The sequence below is a fragment of the Urocitellus parryii genome, chromosome 7 (assembly GCF_045843805.1).
Source record: "Urocitellus parryii isolate mUroPar1 chromosome 7, mUroPar1.hap1, whole genome shotgun sequence".
Classification (NCBI taxonomy): Eukaryota; Metazoa; Chordata; class Mammalia; order Rodentia; family Sciuridae; genus Urocitellus; species Urocitellus parryii.
The window spans coordinates 166,914,261-166,932,366 of NC_135537.1; the positions used below are offsets into that span (position 1 = coordinate 166,914,261).

At 40.1% G+C, this 18,106-nt stretch overlaps 1 protein-coding gene across 1 annotated transcript in view; it reads right to left on the reverse strand.

Annotated features, from left to right (window-relative positions):
* Positions 1-1,793: 1,793 nt before the first annotated feature.
* The window catches only part of Nsf (N-ethylmaleimide sensitive factor, vesicle fusing ATPase), a 155,368-nt gene continuing 139,055 nt past the window's right edge, over positions 1,794-18,106 (reverse strand). Inside the window, exons 18-21 of the mRNA XM_026408235.2 lie at positions 6,807-6,941; positions 5,603-5,716; positions 2,396-2,451; positions 1,794-1,947 (exon numbers count right to left, since the gene is read on the reverse strand). Coding sequence (XP_026264020.1) covers positions 1,926-1,947; positions 2,396-2,451; positions 5,603-5,716; positions 6,807-6,941 — 327 coding nt within the window. The 3' untranslated portion in view covers positions 1,794-1,925. The remainder of the gene's footprint in view (positions 1,948-2,395; positions 2,452-5,602; positions 5,717-6,806; positions 6,942-18,106) is intronic.

The window sequence follows — 18,106 nt, forward strand, 5'->3', positions numbered from 1 at the left end:
TCCACGGAAGAAATCTCACTGCGGGTGCTGGGGTGCACATCTCACAGGAAGGAGCGATTCTAACAGAAACAGCCTTCTCTGCTCTGGTTTCCTTGCTAAAATTTGTTTACGGCTTTGTTTTCCAAGATAAAATAAGCATAAAGCACAAGTATATAGGTTCTTGCTGTTTATCAGCATTTTGGTATGCTAGTGATCTCTTTTTCTTTTCAAATAACTGTACTAAATAAGAGATTTTTAAAACAAAAATCCTCCACCTCCTTTGGCTAGCTGTAATAAAACAGAGAGGTTTCTTTTTGGACCTTCTTCCTCTTCATAAGCGTCTGTCGGATATTGTTTTATATGAAATACTGTCTACAAACATTTTCAAGTATATTTACTCTTTATTGCATTCCTTCATTTGCATTAAACAATATAATATTTATCTTTTTCAATATAGTTTTGGACAGAACACAAAGACATTATCCTCATTTAACAAGAGACATAAGTTAATACAATGTGTGCTGCTTCTCGGGAGGAGGGAAGAGGCAAGATGGCAAATAGGTTGGGGATTCAGGAAATGGGCCACCAGGGATCACAAAATTCCACAATAAATCCACTGTCATAAAAGCCACAAAATGAGCCAGGGATGAAGACTCAAAACAAAAGTATACAGAGAACAAGATTTGGAGATGATTGGCCTTCTACTTGCCACAGTGGCAACAAACTGGTCAGAAGTGGTGGCTTCTGACCACCTGTCCTCTTGTTTTAAGCAGCAGTGGGAGAGTCGTGCTCCATATGTCTCATCACCACATGTGATAACCTAATTAAATTCCTTCCAACTCAGTGATAAGACAAGTCACCCTCAAAAGGACTCAACGAGTTCTCCTTCCCTTTGGAAGAAGCGTGTAGAGGATGAGGGAAAGGATCAGACGGGTGTTCAAGGGCTAAAGGGAGAGGGTGAGGACGTGGCTTATTTCTCTGGATAATAGTGTTTTATTTGCATGCTAGATAGTAAAGATAATTTAAAATAAAGGAAGGACAAATTCTAAGTAAGTCATTAGGCTAAGGAAAAGAGAAAAGTGGTGATACTAATAAGCCTTTTATATTATCCTAAGGAATTGACCCACTTAGAGTTGGACACTAATTAGTGCTGAGAGGTTTGTAAATTACTTTATTTTAATAATTCCTTTCTGTTTAGGGGTGTACATTTTTCCATACATATCTTTCATAAGTTTTTAACAACATCTTCTGAGTGGTAATAATTAGCATATATCTTACCACAGAGCAAATTAATTATATCAAGGGGATGTCACAGCCACCACAGTGACAATTGGACTTTCTAATAAGAAAGATCTCCTGATTGCAACTTGAAAATATCCCTGAAAATGATTAAGAACAGCATCTTAGATATTCAAAGCCCTGTTTCTTCAGGCAATAATAACCAGTTCCACGGGAATACCTTTAACCAAATACCAATTACCGTTAGTGTAAGCGTAGGGGAGTTGTATAGAGTCCCAGAGAACCCACGCCTCTGCTCACTGCTCTTGTTTTGCATGCAGAAAGTCGACCTTCTAACAAGGTCAAGTGTTGTCCTGCAACATTTGTTACCTTTACTAATAGTTTTCAGGTGGTACGGAGCTTCAAATGTGTAGTGTGCACAAATACAGTACGGCTCCCACACAGACTCTGAGTAAGAAGGAACCACCTCAGCTCGGGGGAAGGTAAGCACAGCATCTTAAGCAGATTTACACTTTCCACAAAAACACCAGAATATCTCAATAAGCATGAAGAGGGGAGTGTTTTTGCACTAATCATGCAGTGAGTGCAGGTTGAAGGTAGAGAATGTTTCACTTAGTCCAGTATCTCCAGCAAGATGAGTGAAGATCCCAGGCCATCTTCACCTTGGTCATGTCCCTTGGTCACCGTGTGTTGCAAAGAGTTCATTTTCAATCAAAGTCAAGAGGGCTACTGCAAAAGAAGCACCAAACACATACACATAAAAACAGATGAGCACCTGCAAAAAGCCATTCATAATGGAATCACTAGCAGCTTCTTAATGTTTTTGCTACATTTTCCACTATGCATTTGCTATAGAAGGACAACTGACAAAAGAAAATGGTCACAACTCCATGCATTTAAAAACAGGTTCCAATAAATATGTACCATCAAGTTTTTCCCTGCATTGTGACAAGGTAGTTTTGCGAAGCAGGACAGGGAGAGCAAACCAACAGAACAACCAACCTCCTTGCTTGGTCTCTCATACCTACAACACAGTGAAGAATTCTAATAAATGAAAACAAAGTTATGTTGGAAAGAAACTGTCAAATTCATATGTACTGTATGCAACTCTTAAGTAGTTACTGGGATTTGACAGGGTGAAGTTTAGTCTGTAGTCTTAAGTGCTGTGTGTACTTACGCTCCTTCTTCTCTCAAGAGGGCCAAGAATTTTCTCACGCGGTATTCAGGATCCATCTAAATACATCAGAAGAAATAAAGAAGACAAGTTAATGGTGCCTTCTAACAACTATGCACTTACTTCATGCCAAGGAAATACTTGGTTTCATACTTCCAGTAGCACTCTGCTGACTCACAGGAATGTGTCAACTGCTCCTTGACCACTGTTCTGATGCACAATAAAGCAGATTATATCATTTAGGAGAGTGGGATTTCCCAACATGGAGAATGGCTGAGTGCTGGGTTCAAATGACCTGATCCAGGGTCATTCATGGTCACCTCAGCCAAGTGCTCTCTTAGCTGGTGCAGCATGTGGAGGCACAGCACACCTGTGAGGCATCATTGTGAACCAGACGGTGGTCAGTCCAGGCAGTTCAAATGACATCCAATTCCCAGGACTTCTCTAAGGCATAAAAGTCTCATTAGATAACCCAAATATGGCTTATTAACTCTATGTCAATCAACCATTGAGCTTTTCTTAGCCTCAGTGCCCTTGCACAGTTTCTTCTTTGCAATTAATGGAACAGTTGCACTACAACTAAAACAAGAATACCGCTGACTCTGATGCGCTCTCTGGGTAAACTGTCTCTCAGGGACCTGGAATATGTCATGGGTCTAAGGAAAGATGGCAGGGTTCTGATTCAGGTGTTGGTTCAGGTTGTTGCTATTAATTATCTCTCCTGGTTTTCATTTTATATTCATATGTATAGTAATTTGTTAAAATATATTTTATTCTTATTGGTCTATCAGAGATGTGAAGTTATCTAGATAACGATCATTAAAAACATCCTTTAATTCTTTAAGATGGATTTTTTATTGTAAGAAACACACCTCACTTTTAAAACATGTTCTAGGACAGAAGTCTATTCCCAGAAGGGAACTCCCTACCCTCCAGGAACGGTTTTCAAATGCTCAGTGCAGCTGTGGGCAAGTGTGCAATTGGATTCCCCCCTCCAAACACTTAAAAAAAATTCTCTTCTATCCCAGAAAAACATTGAACAGAAGTTTCAAATGTATCAAAGTTAAGAGGTCAGACTACAAAGGACTAAGAAAAAGTGTGAATAGCTAACAAAAGAAACATTTTTCCTCTTTGGGAATAGAATTACATATGAATCAATTGTCAAGTTCTTAAAAAAAATGGAACTAGCTGGAGCTCAGTTGTAGTCAGTACTTGCAGGTCTTTGCCCATTAAATATATTTAATATGTGTGAGCAACGACTTACTGACTTGCCTGTAGCTATGGAATTAAAAGTCAAGAGAAAGGGAGGAAAAAAGTAATCTAGATAAATGACTTTATTCCCTCAGGTGACATCCAGTCAGAGCAGATCCTCAGCACTGTGCAAGTTTTAACAGAATCATGCTCGGGGAACAGAGAGGGAACATGACTTACATTCTGCTAAACTACATGCCTCTTCACTGGGGCTCAGTCTCTCTAGGCAGATCTAAAGAGAAGTCACTCAGCTGCACAGAATCCATTTGACATGAAGGGGCTCAAACTTGGAGGCCTATGAAGTGTCAGTCGCTGAAGATTAGGCCTGAGCGCCCCACTCTCACTTTCTACCCCACATACATAAGAAGCATTAACTTGATCACTGACCTCAGGCATCAAAGGAAGAGGAAGAGAAGGGGGCTGGGGTGAAAAACCCACAGAGTTTCTTCTGTGCAATTATTGAAAAAAAAATTGAGTTGAAACTAGAAGAAGAAGAGGAGGAAGAAGAAGAGCAGAGCTGGCTTTCCAACAGGTCTGTCTTTTTTCAAGGAAAGTGCCAGTACACCTGTATGGGAACCTTTACCAGAAATAAGCTTCAGCAAAGTGCTTGGTCTGTGACTCTAATTTATTGCTCATAATGGAAAATAAATTAAAGTTTCAGTAGGCTGAACTTTAGGTTTCTAAAAACCACAAAAATATTATTTTAAACTAAGCTTATCACAAAGGATTAAAAAGTACTCACTTCATGTTTCCGATTTGTTATTGCTCCAACGGCCCCCTCTGGATGTAACTGAGAAGCTGAACTCCGCTCTGCCACCCACTCTCACACTGGTGGATGGGTAAGACCCCTCAGCAATGCGCCATGCCTATAGCATTCCACCCAGGACCGGAGATGGAATCATGCATTCATTAAAAGTTCACTGAGCACCCTACTCTGTGTTTAGCTCTGTTCCAGGGCTTTAGATAGTGCATCTGAACTCACTTAGCTTGGTAGGGAGAAACTGATCTAGTATGTCAGATGAGGGCCAGGAGACAGGATGGGCATGAAGCATGGAGTTCCAGAAAGAGTAAAGGTAAGTTGCCAATAGTTGTGAGAAGGTTCCAAAGAAGTTTCATCTGTTTCTGCCCAGGAAGCAGAATGGGGCTCAGTTTTCCGTGAGACCCTAGATGCTTTAACCCTATAGTAGTTTGCATGAAATTTCTAGGAGTCCAGTCAGGGAAAATTATACACAGCCCAAGTCCACTCTATGCAATGCAACCCACCTGTTCTTTACAGAAGTCTCCCAGGCCTCCTCTCATATACATGCAGTAACTTACTGATTTCTGATGATAACACATTCTTCCTCCATCACTAATTGGCTATGCGATTTTGACTAATTTGCTGACAACCTGAGTGATACACAGCTTTCTTAAAACAAGAGGGCAGCAGAGCAATTGCTATTTTTTTGGTGGTGCTGGGGCTTGAACACAGGGCTTCATGCATGCCATGAAAATACTCTATCACTGAGCTATATCCCCTGCCTAAAAATCACTATTTGAAGTCCTTTCTAGTTCCAAGATCTAGTGATTCCTTAAATTAACAGCTTGAGTTCAGAAATAATATAAGAGAATTATAACAAATGAATTAAAACCTTAGTGAAGGAAATATTAAAACCTCTTGGATCTGGTGCATGGTAAGGCACGCCTGTAATCCCAGTGACTTGGGAAGTTGAGGCAGGAGGATCACAAGTTTGAAGTCAGCCTTGACAACCTAATGGGGCCCTAAGCAACTTAAGAGACCCTGTCTCAAAATAATAAATAAAAAGGGCTAGGTATTTATTTTAAAAATAAAAAATAATAAGTGGCTCAGAGGTAAAGCTGCCCCGGGTTCAATCACAATCTCAGAAACAACAAACAAATAAAAAACTCTAGGTGTATGGTGAACTTGTTTCTCTGGATCATGTGGAGGAAGCTCCTTACCTGCAAGGACATCTCGATCAACATCAGTAGCTTCTTGATTCCTATCCAGACTTTCTTCCCTTTGACTTGTTGTGCAATTGTGGTGCGTTCCTTATCTTTAAAATTGCCCAAAAGCTACAAAACAATAAACAACAATGAAGTCCCTCTAACATCAACAACATTAATTAATTCTCACATTCATCCTGAAAAGAACAGTGGTAGGAAACATCTGACTGAGTTAAGCTGATAGGATTCCCTCCTATTTTAAAACCAGTCTGACCTTCCTGAACCCATTAGGTTCAAGCACAAAAGCAAAAGCTGGTATCTTAAACCCTGTTTGTCTTTGGATCTCCATTGTTACTCAGAGATATGTTTGCTGGGAAAAAATAGCTCCAATCCATAATAAATACAAGTTAAAATTTTTAGCATTCCTTTCTGGGAATAATCTGTATGTTGTCAAAGCAGACTAGATTTAATTCTCTTGCCCAGCCCTGCCACAAAAACTGCTCAAACAGGCAACCTGGAAACATTTGTCGCAAGGATGATTTTGTTGGGAGCACGCACGCACCATGGGTGGGGAAGGCTGTGAGAGCTTATGGCCTCCACCACTGCTCGGCAACTTGCTAAATCACCTTTTCCAACAGATCTCGTCAAGTCATCTATGCACATTAATATTAACCAAAGGTTTACTGCAGCATGTATTTTTTTAAAAAAACTAAAGACTTTATCATCCTCAAAAAATTCAGAACATTTCCACATTATAAACTCATTAGGAAACTTCTTTTTATTTCTGTAGCTTTTTTGAAGTTTTGAAGGCTTTAATTACTGTTCCAATCTACTAAATGCAAGGAAATGTGCTGATGGCCACTCTAAATAACCAGGTTTTATATGCAATGATTATCTTAGTCCCCACCTTACAGCTTCACCCATCCAAGTCCCTGGTCATGGACTCTGTATGCATTCTATGCCTGTGGGGCGCAGAGTAACTCATTCCTGCAGTGAGTGCTCTGCCTACCCTGAGGAATGGGGAATTAATGCCCTGATACTTGTATTCCTCTTCTTCCTCTAATTCCTGAGAACAACTGAAGGTACTATCTCAGGGTTCCATGTTCTGGGTTAAGTTAGAAACCAGACACCAGGTATTCTAGCTGTGTACCCCTCAGCATGATCACCAGCCTCAACTCCTTTCTTATAAACAGAGTGTAACCCATTGACTCATTTTCACCTCCAAAGCTTCCAGTAGCTGCTCTCCAGTAGCAATGTTGGGCACGTGGATGGTGGTGCTGAAGGCATTAAGCATTTCCATTTCCAGAAGGACATCTTTGCGGCTAGTGGTCCCAATGATAAGAAGCTTTCGGCCCTGAACACAGGAAGAAAATGTGTTGGAATGCACAGGTTAAGACTATTTAGGAAACTAGAGTACTAAAGACTGAACAAAATGTGCAAAATCTATTTATTTAGTTGTGCAAGTGTGAGTGCTTTGGCTGGAAAAGAAAAGATCAGGAGTTCCCTCATGAAAATCTGAAAAAAAGATGTCTACAACATGATTCAAAAACAGCATCTAAACATCTTCTCATTCACAACAGTAAAACAATGGATCGTTAAATCAGAGAGACATGCAAACTGAACAGAAAGACACTGAAGTGGGTGTCTGAAATTCCTTCCTCAGAGACAAGATGGCACTATATGGTGGGAACTGGGGGAGAAAATGAATGAATAGAAAGTCGGTATCTGCAGTTTAACAAGGCTCTATTAGGTTTTCTAGAAGAAGCAGGGTATGACAGTTTACATGTGAGCAACACTTAACTGTGAAACGCAGAGACTAAGAGTTCTACATAACTGTCTCATTTAACATTTTTAAATCTCATTTTTATTTTACCAAGATTACGTGAAAAAATTTTAAAAACCATGCCAGGCTTGTGCCACACTGACTTCCCTCTCCAAGTCAATCATTTCCAGCTCCCCTAGCCTTTTTCTTGCATTTGCTCTTTTCTCTTTTGATAGCAAGGTACTATTTTTAGATTTTTGTGAAATACCATTTCTTGATGCCTTACTATGGGAGACGGGGCTTTTCCAGTTACTTGTGCACACTCGTCCCACTGCTTAAAAACATCGGGTAATTTGAAATTTGGGTTTCTTTTCCCTCCTGGCGTCCATTGTCTTCATGGTTCAATCTGAAATGCTCACTCTGTACATGTGCTGTACATATGTAGTTCTAAAACTTTCCTCCTTCCTCTGTGAGATCTCCTGTGTCCTAGACTTCCTTCTCTTCATTTATTTCCCTTTATCTGAGGTGCAGATACCCAGAAAATTCCAGAGGAAAGTTGCATAAAAGGTAAAAGCGTAGACATTGCATTTCTGGAAGTTCTTTATTCTGCCCTTTTCTTTTCTTTTTCTGTTTCTACTTGAAAATCATATACCTTGAAATGGGTCTTTCTTTACTCATTTTGCTGGCACTAGATGAGCCCTTTCTCAAGTGGAAATTCTAATCATTCGATTCGAGGAAATATCTTGGATGGTTTATTTTCTCTGTGACTCACCCTTCCCACTCTCCATTGGGAACCTCCACGAGTTGGATACTGACCCTCTAAGACAAATCTTCTAATTTTTTTTCTTTTTGTTTGTTTTTTACCTCTGGTTTTCATTTCTCTAATATTTTGGGGGTTAACATTATCTTCTAATCTTTAAAATTCTTTCTTGTTTCCTGAAAGCTTTCCTTTTTAACTATACCCTATTATATTTCCTTCTTCTCTTTATTATTATTATTGTTTTGCAGCGTTGGGGATCTAAGCCAGGCCATCCTGCATACCAGACATGCGCTCTACCGCTGAGACACACCCCCAGCTATTCATCCTATCCTATTTCCCAGGTACAGTATCTTATTTTAGGTCTCTGTGAATATTGTAGATTTTTTTTTAAAGTCTTCTTCTGTTCCCTGCTTTGTCTGTTTCCTCTGAGTTCCTGCTTCCCTACTTGTTTCCTGGAGGCTTTCCTCAAGCATCTGGTGATATCGGGCAACTGTTCAGTTAGGCTAATAACTAGAAGCTCTGTGTTTGAGGGCCTCACTCCAGGGAGGTCAGGAAGACTTGGCTGATTATCGTGGTTCTCTCAATGATCAGTATGTATACATTTTTCCCGGAGAAGAGTATTCCAGTATCCTTCCTGAGGGCCACCAAGCCTAGATACCAGCATGCTGGAAGTCGATGGGTCAGGGGTTTGAGAACCTCACCATTTAAGGTGAGGAGACTGCCACTTAATCCTATTTGCTGTATACTGTCTCTTCAGATCAATTCTCATTTAGTCTTCCTGTAATCACACAAATTAAGTACCAGGACAATTCCCGTTTCACTGATGAAGCTATTAGTCTCGCAGATATAAGTGATTTGTTCAAGGTCATATAATTAATAAATGAAGGAGCCATAAATAGATACCAGATCAAATTGTATGCTTCTGCTCTTCATGAAGAAAAACACATTTTAAAAGGTTTGCTTAGAAAATGGAAGATAAGTAAGTATTAAACTTATATGAATTATACTGTTCTTTCTTCTTCTTTTTCTTCTTCTTCTTCGAGTGGGGACTTGAACCCAGGGCCCCCTTCATGTGCGGCAAATGTTCTACCATGGAGCTGTACATCCTATTTATTTCATGAGTACAATATCTCATTTTAGATTTCTGTTATTATTTTTTTAAAAAATTATAATATATGTGGATTTATGGTACATACTCAGACCATATATTAAACCTATTTGTGGATCTTAGAAACTCAGGACATCAATATTACTGTGCTAGTAGGGAAAGACCTTAAGAAACCAAAGAGCAGATGCCAAATAACTTGTTTGGGTTTGTGAACATTATCTCATTAGCTGTCAATAAGGCATGCTACCCTTTCTGAATGTATTTGCTTATCTGTGCAAGGAAAGAACAGGGTACCACCATGAACAAACCTTTAAGAAACCCAGTCAGGGTTCTCTGGTACAATCAGCCATTGGTATAATAGATGACTGCAAAGATTCTGAGATGGAAGTGGTCTGTGAAATATACAGATTAAAAGCTAAGCATTAACAATATTCAACCAGCTAAAAATCAAATGCTTAAAAACAAATATTTACCAAGTTCCTAGATGAGAATGGAATGACTATATAGAGGGAGACAGATACAAAAGGAAACCACAATGCAGTACAGAAAGGCACAGTGTCATGCGCAGTGATGTCAGGCAGAGGGAAGAAATATGTGGCAGAGAAAGCGGCTTTCTCTTGAGGAGCTAGGACCTGGATTAAAATGATGCGTGGGCTGATTAGGAAGAGGAAGGGGAAGTATATTCGAAGCCCAAAGTAGCAGAAATATAGACACTGGGGTGATTACAAACATGTAAAGACATGTACATTTCTACTGTAGCAACATAAAAATGGTGGCTATTTTTTTTACTCAAAGTTTTTTTTATTTTTTATTTTTTTGTTTTGTTTTGTTTTGTTACCAGGAATTGAATTCAGGAGCATTTGATTGCTGAGCCACATCCCCACTCCTTTTTTGTATTTTATTTAGAGACAGGGTCTCACTGAGTTGCTTAGTGCCTGGCTTTGAAATCGCAATCCTCTTGCCTTAGCCTTCTGAGCGACTGGGATTATAGGTGTGCACCACCATGTTGAGCAAAAGTTTTTTTTTTTTTTTTTTTTTTTTAATACTAAACTGTAATGGCAAGCTTGGGAACACATCCCTAAAGGCTAACAGGTAATAAATGTACCATGTGCTGGTATATTCTCATTTCAAAAATAGTAATAATAATAATTATTATTATTATTTGAGGTAAAGGGGATTGAACCCAGGGCTTTGCACATGCTAGGCAAGTGCCCTACCCCTGAGTTACATTTCCAGCCCTTTTTATTTTATTTGGTATTGAAGACTGAACCCAGGATGCTTACTACTAGCTATATCCCCAGTACTTTCTTTCTTTCTTTTCTTTTTTGTTTTTTTGAGACAGGGCCTCCCTAAGTTGCTGAGGCTGGCCTCAATCTTGCAATTCTCCTGCCTCAGCCTCCAGATTGCAGGCATGTACCACTGTGCCTGACTTATTATTATTTTTTGAGATGGGGTCTCTCTGTGTTGCTGGGCTGTTCTCAAATTTCAGGGCTCAAGTGATCTTCTCACCTCAGCCTCATTACAATTAAACATAGATGATACTTCTCTTTTCCCTTAGGTTTTTAACACCCCACAGTTCTAATTCAAACTCTCTCATCTTGTTCTCTCTGGCAGAGGACAATGTATGGCCCTGAGGAAGAATCTTCTTGCTCATTACAAAAGCTGAAACTTTCTCTCACAGTAGTAACAGTGACTACACTCTTTATAGTGTTGAAAGATTGGGAAATGCACAGCAACTTATAATGGAGACGCTAATTTATGTTTTGCTTTTCTTCTTGTTTAACAAGACTGCAAACACTGCAAAGAGGTCACGACCCAGGCAAGTTCAGGCCTTGACTTACAAAGCATCATCTTTAAGAAAACACCGAAAAACATTACTGAATAATTAAGTTGTGCTGGGTCATTTTGTATATTAATTAGTGGTAACGCTCAGATGGAGGCTTTCTCATGAAGAAGCTGCTCTGAATGCACTCACGCTAACAAATGCCACTGGATAATGTGACGGGAAAAGCCAGCAGTAGCACGCAATGGGGGTGCAGCTCTAAACAGGGCTCGACCTAAGATGGGAGATTCATCTTGTTCATGTGTGGCTACTGGTCTTAAGTCCACGGTGCCCAAACATACCCCTGATGGAAAGAAGAACAGCAGTGATAAATTTTTTTTTGGGAAAAAAAAAAAGTCTCACCCAACATACTCATTATTGAGATTAGCTAGTCCTGATGCTGTAAAGAAAAGACCTCAGTAAAATGACTATCTGCCAATAGGATTATGATAAACATTGTTCCAAGGTTAAATAAGTATTAGTTAACTAATTCTCAGTTCCATATGAATTAACTCAGGTGAAAACATTACCATGAAAAAGGCAGGGCTCAGTTAGGTGTTGATCCTTAAAAAAAAAAAAAACCCACTTCTTTACAGGATGAAGAATGAGCAACATCTAAGCCTTTTGCCACACAAAGGACTAACCAGATAATCCACACCCTTTCAGAGGTCTTGCCCATTGATTGGCCCCAATAAACTGATTTGTAACAAAAGTTCATGTGGAAGAAAGCTCCCCCCTCCAAATAAAAATACCACCAATATAATACCGCAGTGAAATGGAAGGGCTGATTTCAACCTATGAACAAAAGTAAAGTCAGTTATGCAGAAAAGAAAGGCCATTCTTTCCATATCATTCAATGCTGAGCAAGTGTAATACACCCTTGGTAAGAAGAATTAGCTGAACAATTGGAAACCCTGAAGTGGATTAAGAAGCGAGTTTAAAAGTGCAACTCAAAACTGCTGTATGCTGTGGGCCTTAAACTTTGTGTTCTGATTATTAGAATCTGATGCTTTTGAAAACGAGAGTGAAAAATGACAGACTGCTAAGAATTTGCAAATGAGAGTGAAAATTGACAGAATGCTAAGAATTTGTAAACTTAGTAAAAGATAAAATTGACATTAGTTGATTGAACCATTAGCAAGAGTTTCCTCTTTTTTAGGTACTTATGGAATTAAAAGATTTGGTGGGTACCTTCAAAGTGTTTATCATTTAGCTGGGAAAATGTGTAAGTATTCAGTGGCCACTACCAAGGAACATATCAGCAAAATGCAAAACCATAATGGCTGCAGGGACACAGCCACTGGGAGTTTCCTGGAGTAGGGTTATCTAGGAAGAGTCCTGTAGTGGTGCAGAGCCGCTGGCAAGGCCCTCTAGGAGAAGGCCAAGTCCCTAAAGCTACTAAATCCCAGGTGGGTGGTGCAAACAGCTGAACTAGAGCACCAGGGGGGGAAAGCCAAGTCTTTTTGGAGAAATAAGAAGGGGGCAGCCAACAAAAGGAAGACCCAGAACACTTAACTAAGGAAGGAGATTTAATATAAAACCAACAGGAAATCAAAGAAAGTCCTTGAGGAGGAAGAACTGTGATGGAGAGAGAAGCCTGGCAGCTGCCTGCAGGACGGCCCCCTTCTCCTGGCCTGGGAGGAAGCTACTGCCTGATTCCGTACCAGTTCTGAGTGAGCATCCCCAGGAAGGAAGCTGCAACTTTAAAGCAACATCTTACACAAATAAAGTCCTTTTAATGCAAGCCTAGGGAGGGGAGAAAGCAATGGGGGAGAGACAAGTCCCCTGATAAACAGGGGGCTTGGTGCAGTGGAAGAAGTGCAGGCCCCATCATTCACAGTGTGTGATTGGGGTTAAGTTAACTTCTTATCCTCTGTTCCCTCCTCAGCCCCCAAAATGGAGTTTAACAACTCCTACTCGTGAGCTAGAGCACGAGGTGAAGGATGCTGGGGAGGGGACTCTTTGCCATAACTGTCAGAAGAGGCAAGAATGAAAAGAAGCGAAAGTTGACAGGGATGGTCTTGAAAGAATCCTGAAAAATCACCCTCCGTCTAGGGTATTAAGATCCAAAATGTGAGGTCAGGTGAGTGAGCAACGGGACACCTGAGAATTCTCTTCCAGAGAATGGAGCAAGTGATATGCAAAGCACTTCTGCCAGAGGGCAAAGGTTTGTGCTGTGCTGGAAGACAGACCTCCAAACTTCAGCCCATTAAGGGCCGCGGTGAGACTCAGGAGAGACCTGCAGCCTCAGGTTAAATGCTGGGTAGGAAGGAGTCATGGCAGTGGGGGTCTGGGGGGCCTCCCTAAGAGGCAGCAACTTCTCGGGAGAAATGAGTTCAGAGCAACAGCCAGGAGGAAGATCTTCTGGCAAAAGGTACTTCCACCCACCATTTATTCTGGCTTTAGCCTTGCAATGGGAATTTCTTATATAAATTTTTTAGTTTGTATTATTCACTACGGAGACTTTTAGAAATACTCTGGCTGACCATAGTGCTTCACTGCATTTATTTACATGCCTGAATCTAGTTTCTAGTCTGTCTCCTTCCTGAGGGTGGGAGCCTCGCCTCATTTCGTGGTGTCCTTGCTGTACTCAGCTCAGTGCGCCTGACGCAGAAGGTACAGCATGGTTTGTGTGCTTGGAATGCTCTTCGATTCCCTGTCCACATGGGCACTTCCCCCAGTCAAGGACCTGCTTAAGGTCAGCTTTTCTGAAGACCTACTCAACATTGTCCCCATTCAAAACTGCAGCCCCTACCCTTTCTCTCCCTTTGTCCTGTTCTTTCCCCCAAGTTAAGAATCACCTTTTTGTATATTATGTACTTGACTCACTCCCTGTATTTATTGTAATTTCCTGCAGGTCTTCCTTCAGGAGGCCGGGGCTTAGGTCTGGTTTTACTGATATGTTCAGGGTGTGTACTGAGCCTTGTACAAAGTGCAAAGTTAATAAGTATGTGTTGAGTGAGTGATGATCCCAGTGTAGGTTTCGAGGTAGGAGATCACTCCTTCATTGTTACATTCTTTCTTCTGGCCCTAGAAAAAGGTACATTATACCAAGTGTTCAAAAGGAAAACATTTACCATTTCAGAGAGCCTACATCTCTGAATCCCAAGCATCGAATGCTATGATAGCAATAAGTTTTAAAGAAACTACTCTAGAATGAATGGCATGTGTGCTTCATTTACCATATAAATTGATGTCGAAGGCTGTTATATCCCTTTCTTTTGACTAGCTATTGATTGCATAATACAGTCTTCTCTAACAGAGAGAAGGGAAGATTCATGGGAAACTATTAATTTAAGCTAATGAAATAAGTATTATTAAGTGTCTTCTACAATTCTCGTTTTCCCTAAACCAAGGGAAAAGATTGACTAACGTTAAGAACAACACAGAGGGGAGTGAGGTGTAGCTCAGTGGTAGAGCACTAGCCTAGTGTGCATAAGGCCTTGGGTTGTATTCCCAGCATCACAAAAAACCAGCCGTGGGAATTATGAGGGAGAAATGAGGCTTCTCTGCATGTCTTGCCTGCATTTTTCATTTCTTGCTCAAATGTCTGTAGCTGCTGCTGCTGTTTCTTCTTTTTATGGAGTTAAACGTTTCAGTTGAATACCAAAGGAAGGATGTTTCAAATAAATCATGCTACAACTAAGCAGACAACTACACTTAAACTCTCCATTAGATTTTACCCTGAAGCAAATTCTTAGTCTAACTCTTTGCAACCATCCTCCTGGTGCTGCAAGGAGAGCAGAGGAGAAAAAGAAGGGGAATTTGTGGTGCAGATGGGAAATGAAATGAGAAACTTAACCTCAAATAATCTTAAACAATTACTATAGGCAGAGTGGATTACTCTGTGATATTAAAGAGTACCAATTTATGAAAAAGACTGAACCATCAGACTTTACACTTGGGACAGTTCTTAATGACTGCCTTATTTTTCCCTTTGTCCCTTTCCTCTCTCCCTCATCCTCTCATTTTGTAGTCAAGGAACCAGGGGCGAGAAGTGAAGGGATCTGAGGCTCTTACATCAGGTGAGGAGATGAAACTAGAGTTCAGGCCTTGCTAGTATTTTCACTGTTTCTGTGTCCATTGTTTTCATCTGCATAGCATAAGTTAGTTAATTTTTACACTGCTGGGAATCAAATCCAGGGCCTCAGGCAAGCTAGGCAAATGCTCTATCATGTGTAATTTTAAACTCATATCAGCAATGGCTGGTCTGTCTGCCCCCCCCCTTTCTTTCTTTTTTTTTTTTTTTTTTCTGGTTCCAGAGATTGAACCTAGGTGCACTTAACCACTGAGCCCCATCCCCAACCCTTTTTTTATATTTTATTTTGAGTAGGTCTTGCTGAGTTGCTTAGGGCCTTTCTAAATTGCTAAGGCTGGCTTTGAACTTGCCATCCACCTGTCTCAGCCTCTTGAGCCACTGGAATTACAGGTGTGTGCCACTGTGCCCGGCCTGATCTCTTAATTATGAGTTTGGGAGATGTATCACTAAAAATGATGACTTTTGAGCTCTAAGGAGAAAAGGCTAAATAGGTTAAAAAATTAAAATTGTATGACCACACCATAGTCTTCTTAATGCGGAAAGGACCAGTTTTATTAAGTGATTTTTCTCACCAGAAACTTAATTAAGATGATCACAGATTAGTCAGCCAGCCCAAACTCTCTAATCCACAGACTGTTCCTACCTATCTCAGCTTTTAGCTTGGTATGCCCTGAATTAGCCCTGATGCTCTAACCAGGTCTTCTTTCTAATTTATTATTTCTATCTCTGTGATTTTTATCCACAGCATTTCTCTTTGTTACAAAATCTTCCAAGAGTTTTCTACCAATGTGCAATTATTTCATCAAAACTTTCCTTCTTTCCACACTCTGTCCTCATTTAACCCTACATAACCCACCATACTCCTTTGGTCCCAACCTTTCAGAACATGGATTCAATGTATCCAGTGATGATACTGTTATCAGGGGATCAACTTACTAAACAATTTCAACTATCCAGAACACAGACAAAAAAAAAAAAAAAAAAAAAAAACAAGAAAAAGTAAAGCCCTCTTAAGGTTGAAAGATCTAATGTGAGGTTCAGGTAGCTTTACTCAGTGACTTGTCCATTAGGCACAGTGTCTAGGCCCATAAGACTTCACGGGGCCCACAAAACACTTTAATTTCTCTTAAAATCAGAAGCGCAGAAAAATCCAAAATCTTTAGGTTGAAGATGTTTTACTATAGTAATACATTAATCTTTATATCAATAGAAAATATCATTTAAAATATTTTTCATGGGGGCTAGGGATGTGGCTCAAGTGGTAACGCGCTGGCCTGGCATGCGCAGGGCACTGAGTTCGATCCTCAGCACCACATAAAATAAAAATAAAGATGTTGTGTCCACTGAAAACTGAAAAATAAATATTAAAAAATTCTGTCTCTCTCTCTCTCTCTCTTTAAAAAAAATAAATATCCTTTTCTTTGGAAAAAAAAATATTTTTCATGGACAAAGGGGCCCACGAAAATCACAATGTAGCCTGTTCATACAGCAGCCCTTGGTTCTCATTACTGTAGAAATGGCACATGTGTCCTGGTGGCTGCCCTTTTTAGTTGATGCACATGGAAGCAGCAAATTAGAAGAGGGAATTGTCATGGGCAGGCAGACACACTCACATAGATTCTGTAGTAAGAGCTGATAGCAAGATCATTAAAAAAGAAAAACAGGGGCTGGGATTGTGACTCAGTGGTAGAGCGCTTGCCTAGCACATGTGAGGCACTGGGTTCAATCCTCAGCACCACATAAAAATAAATAAATAAATAACATACAAAAAACTGAAACACAGGGTCTCCCTAACAACTGCCATGGCACAAGTCTATCCATTCCAAGTCCTTACTGGGTGCCAATGACTAAAGGGACCCAAGGTTGGTAATGATGATCTTCATTCATTAACAAACTGTTTATTATACTTTGTTTTTGGCACCAAAAATATATGCAGCAATTCTTTCCTTTTTAAAAAGACTAAATTTTAACAACATTTGATATTTAAGGTTATACTTTAGTCATTAGGAAAAAAACGAAGCCTCTAATATCTTATAAATTCCTATTTTTCCCTCAAATAAAACTGAGCATGTCATATGAAGACTAAGGTAGTAGTAACTGTACATAAAAAGCATCCTCCAGCTCCCAAGTATCACTCTGTATGAAAAGAACAGAAATGTGCTAATCTGGGTACTGCCACATGTCCAGTATCCAGGGCTGCAGAGCCGGCATCTTAGCAGGGCACAGCTGCCCCGACAACATTTCCCTTTTATTAGGCTTTCAAGATCTGGATCAAGAACTACTTTTTGTGAAACATTCTCAGGTAATATTCCACTGGAACTGTTTAACGTATGAAGCCTAACTACATCCATCATGTTTTTACATCTTTTCTCCACGCTGGTGGTCACAGGGACACCAGTTACCCTTTGCATGAATCAGAAAACAAAACTCAACAAATCCCTAGATGGATAAATTAGAGAACAGAAATCTAGGTGAATTCAGCCACCCTTGCCTCTGTCCCCCAAATCTCAGCACTTTTGTAGGAGCAAAAAGGTACTTCCTTACCTCTTTCTCAGGACTAGGGTTGCCAGATAAATCCTATGTATTAATATCTTTCAAATATTATGCTGACACTAAAAAAATTTTGACGTTTTTCTGAAATTCAAATTCCACTGGGCATTCTCTATTCTCATCCTGCAAATCTTGACAACCCTGCTGGTGGCAGATCCAGTCCTGCACCAGGATGAACTGTTGGTATGAGCGAGATGTGGGCTGGATGTTGATCTCTACCTGCCACTTGACCTGTGTACATCTCGTGTACAAACTGCACCAAGTGAACAGGTGCCCTGGATTCCGAGCCCTGGTTCATCTTTTCATCTTTGTATTTCTATAGTGTAGAGTAAAGGCTTACTAAACATACATTCTAAAAAGGCAGATGTTCCTTAAAGTAATAATTTAAAAGAAATATTCTGGATTAAAAAACTTCCCCATTTTCCCTTCCGGAAACTTATAATTGTCACCATTTATCCGGGTCAACATTAGTCACACT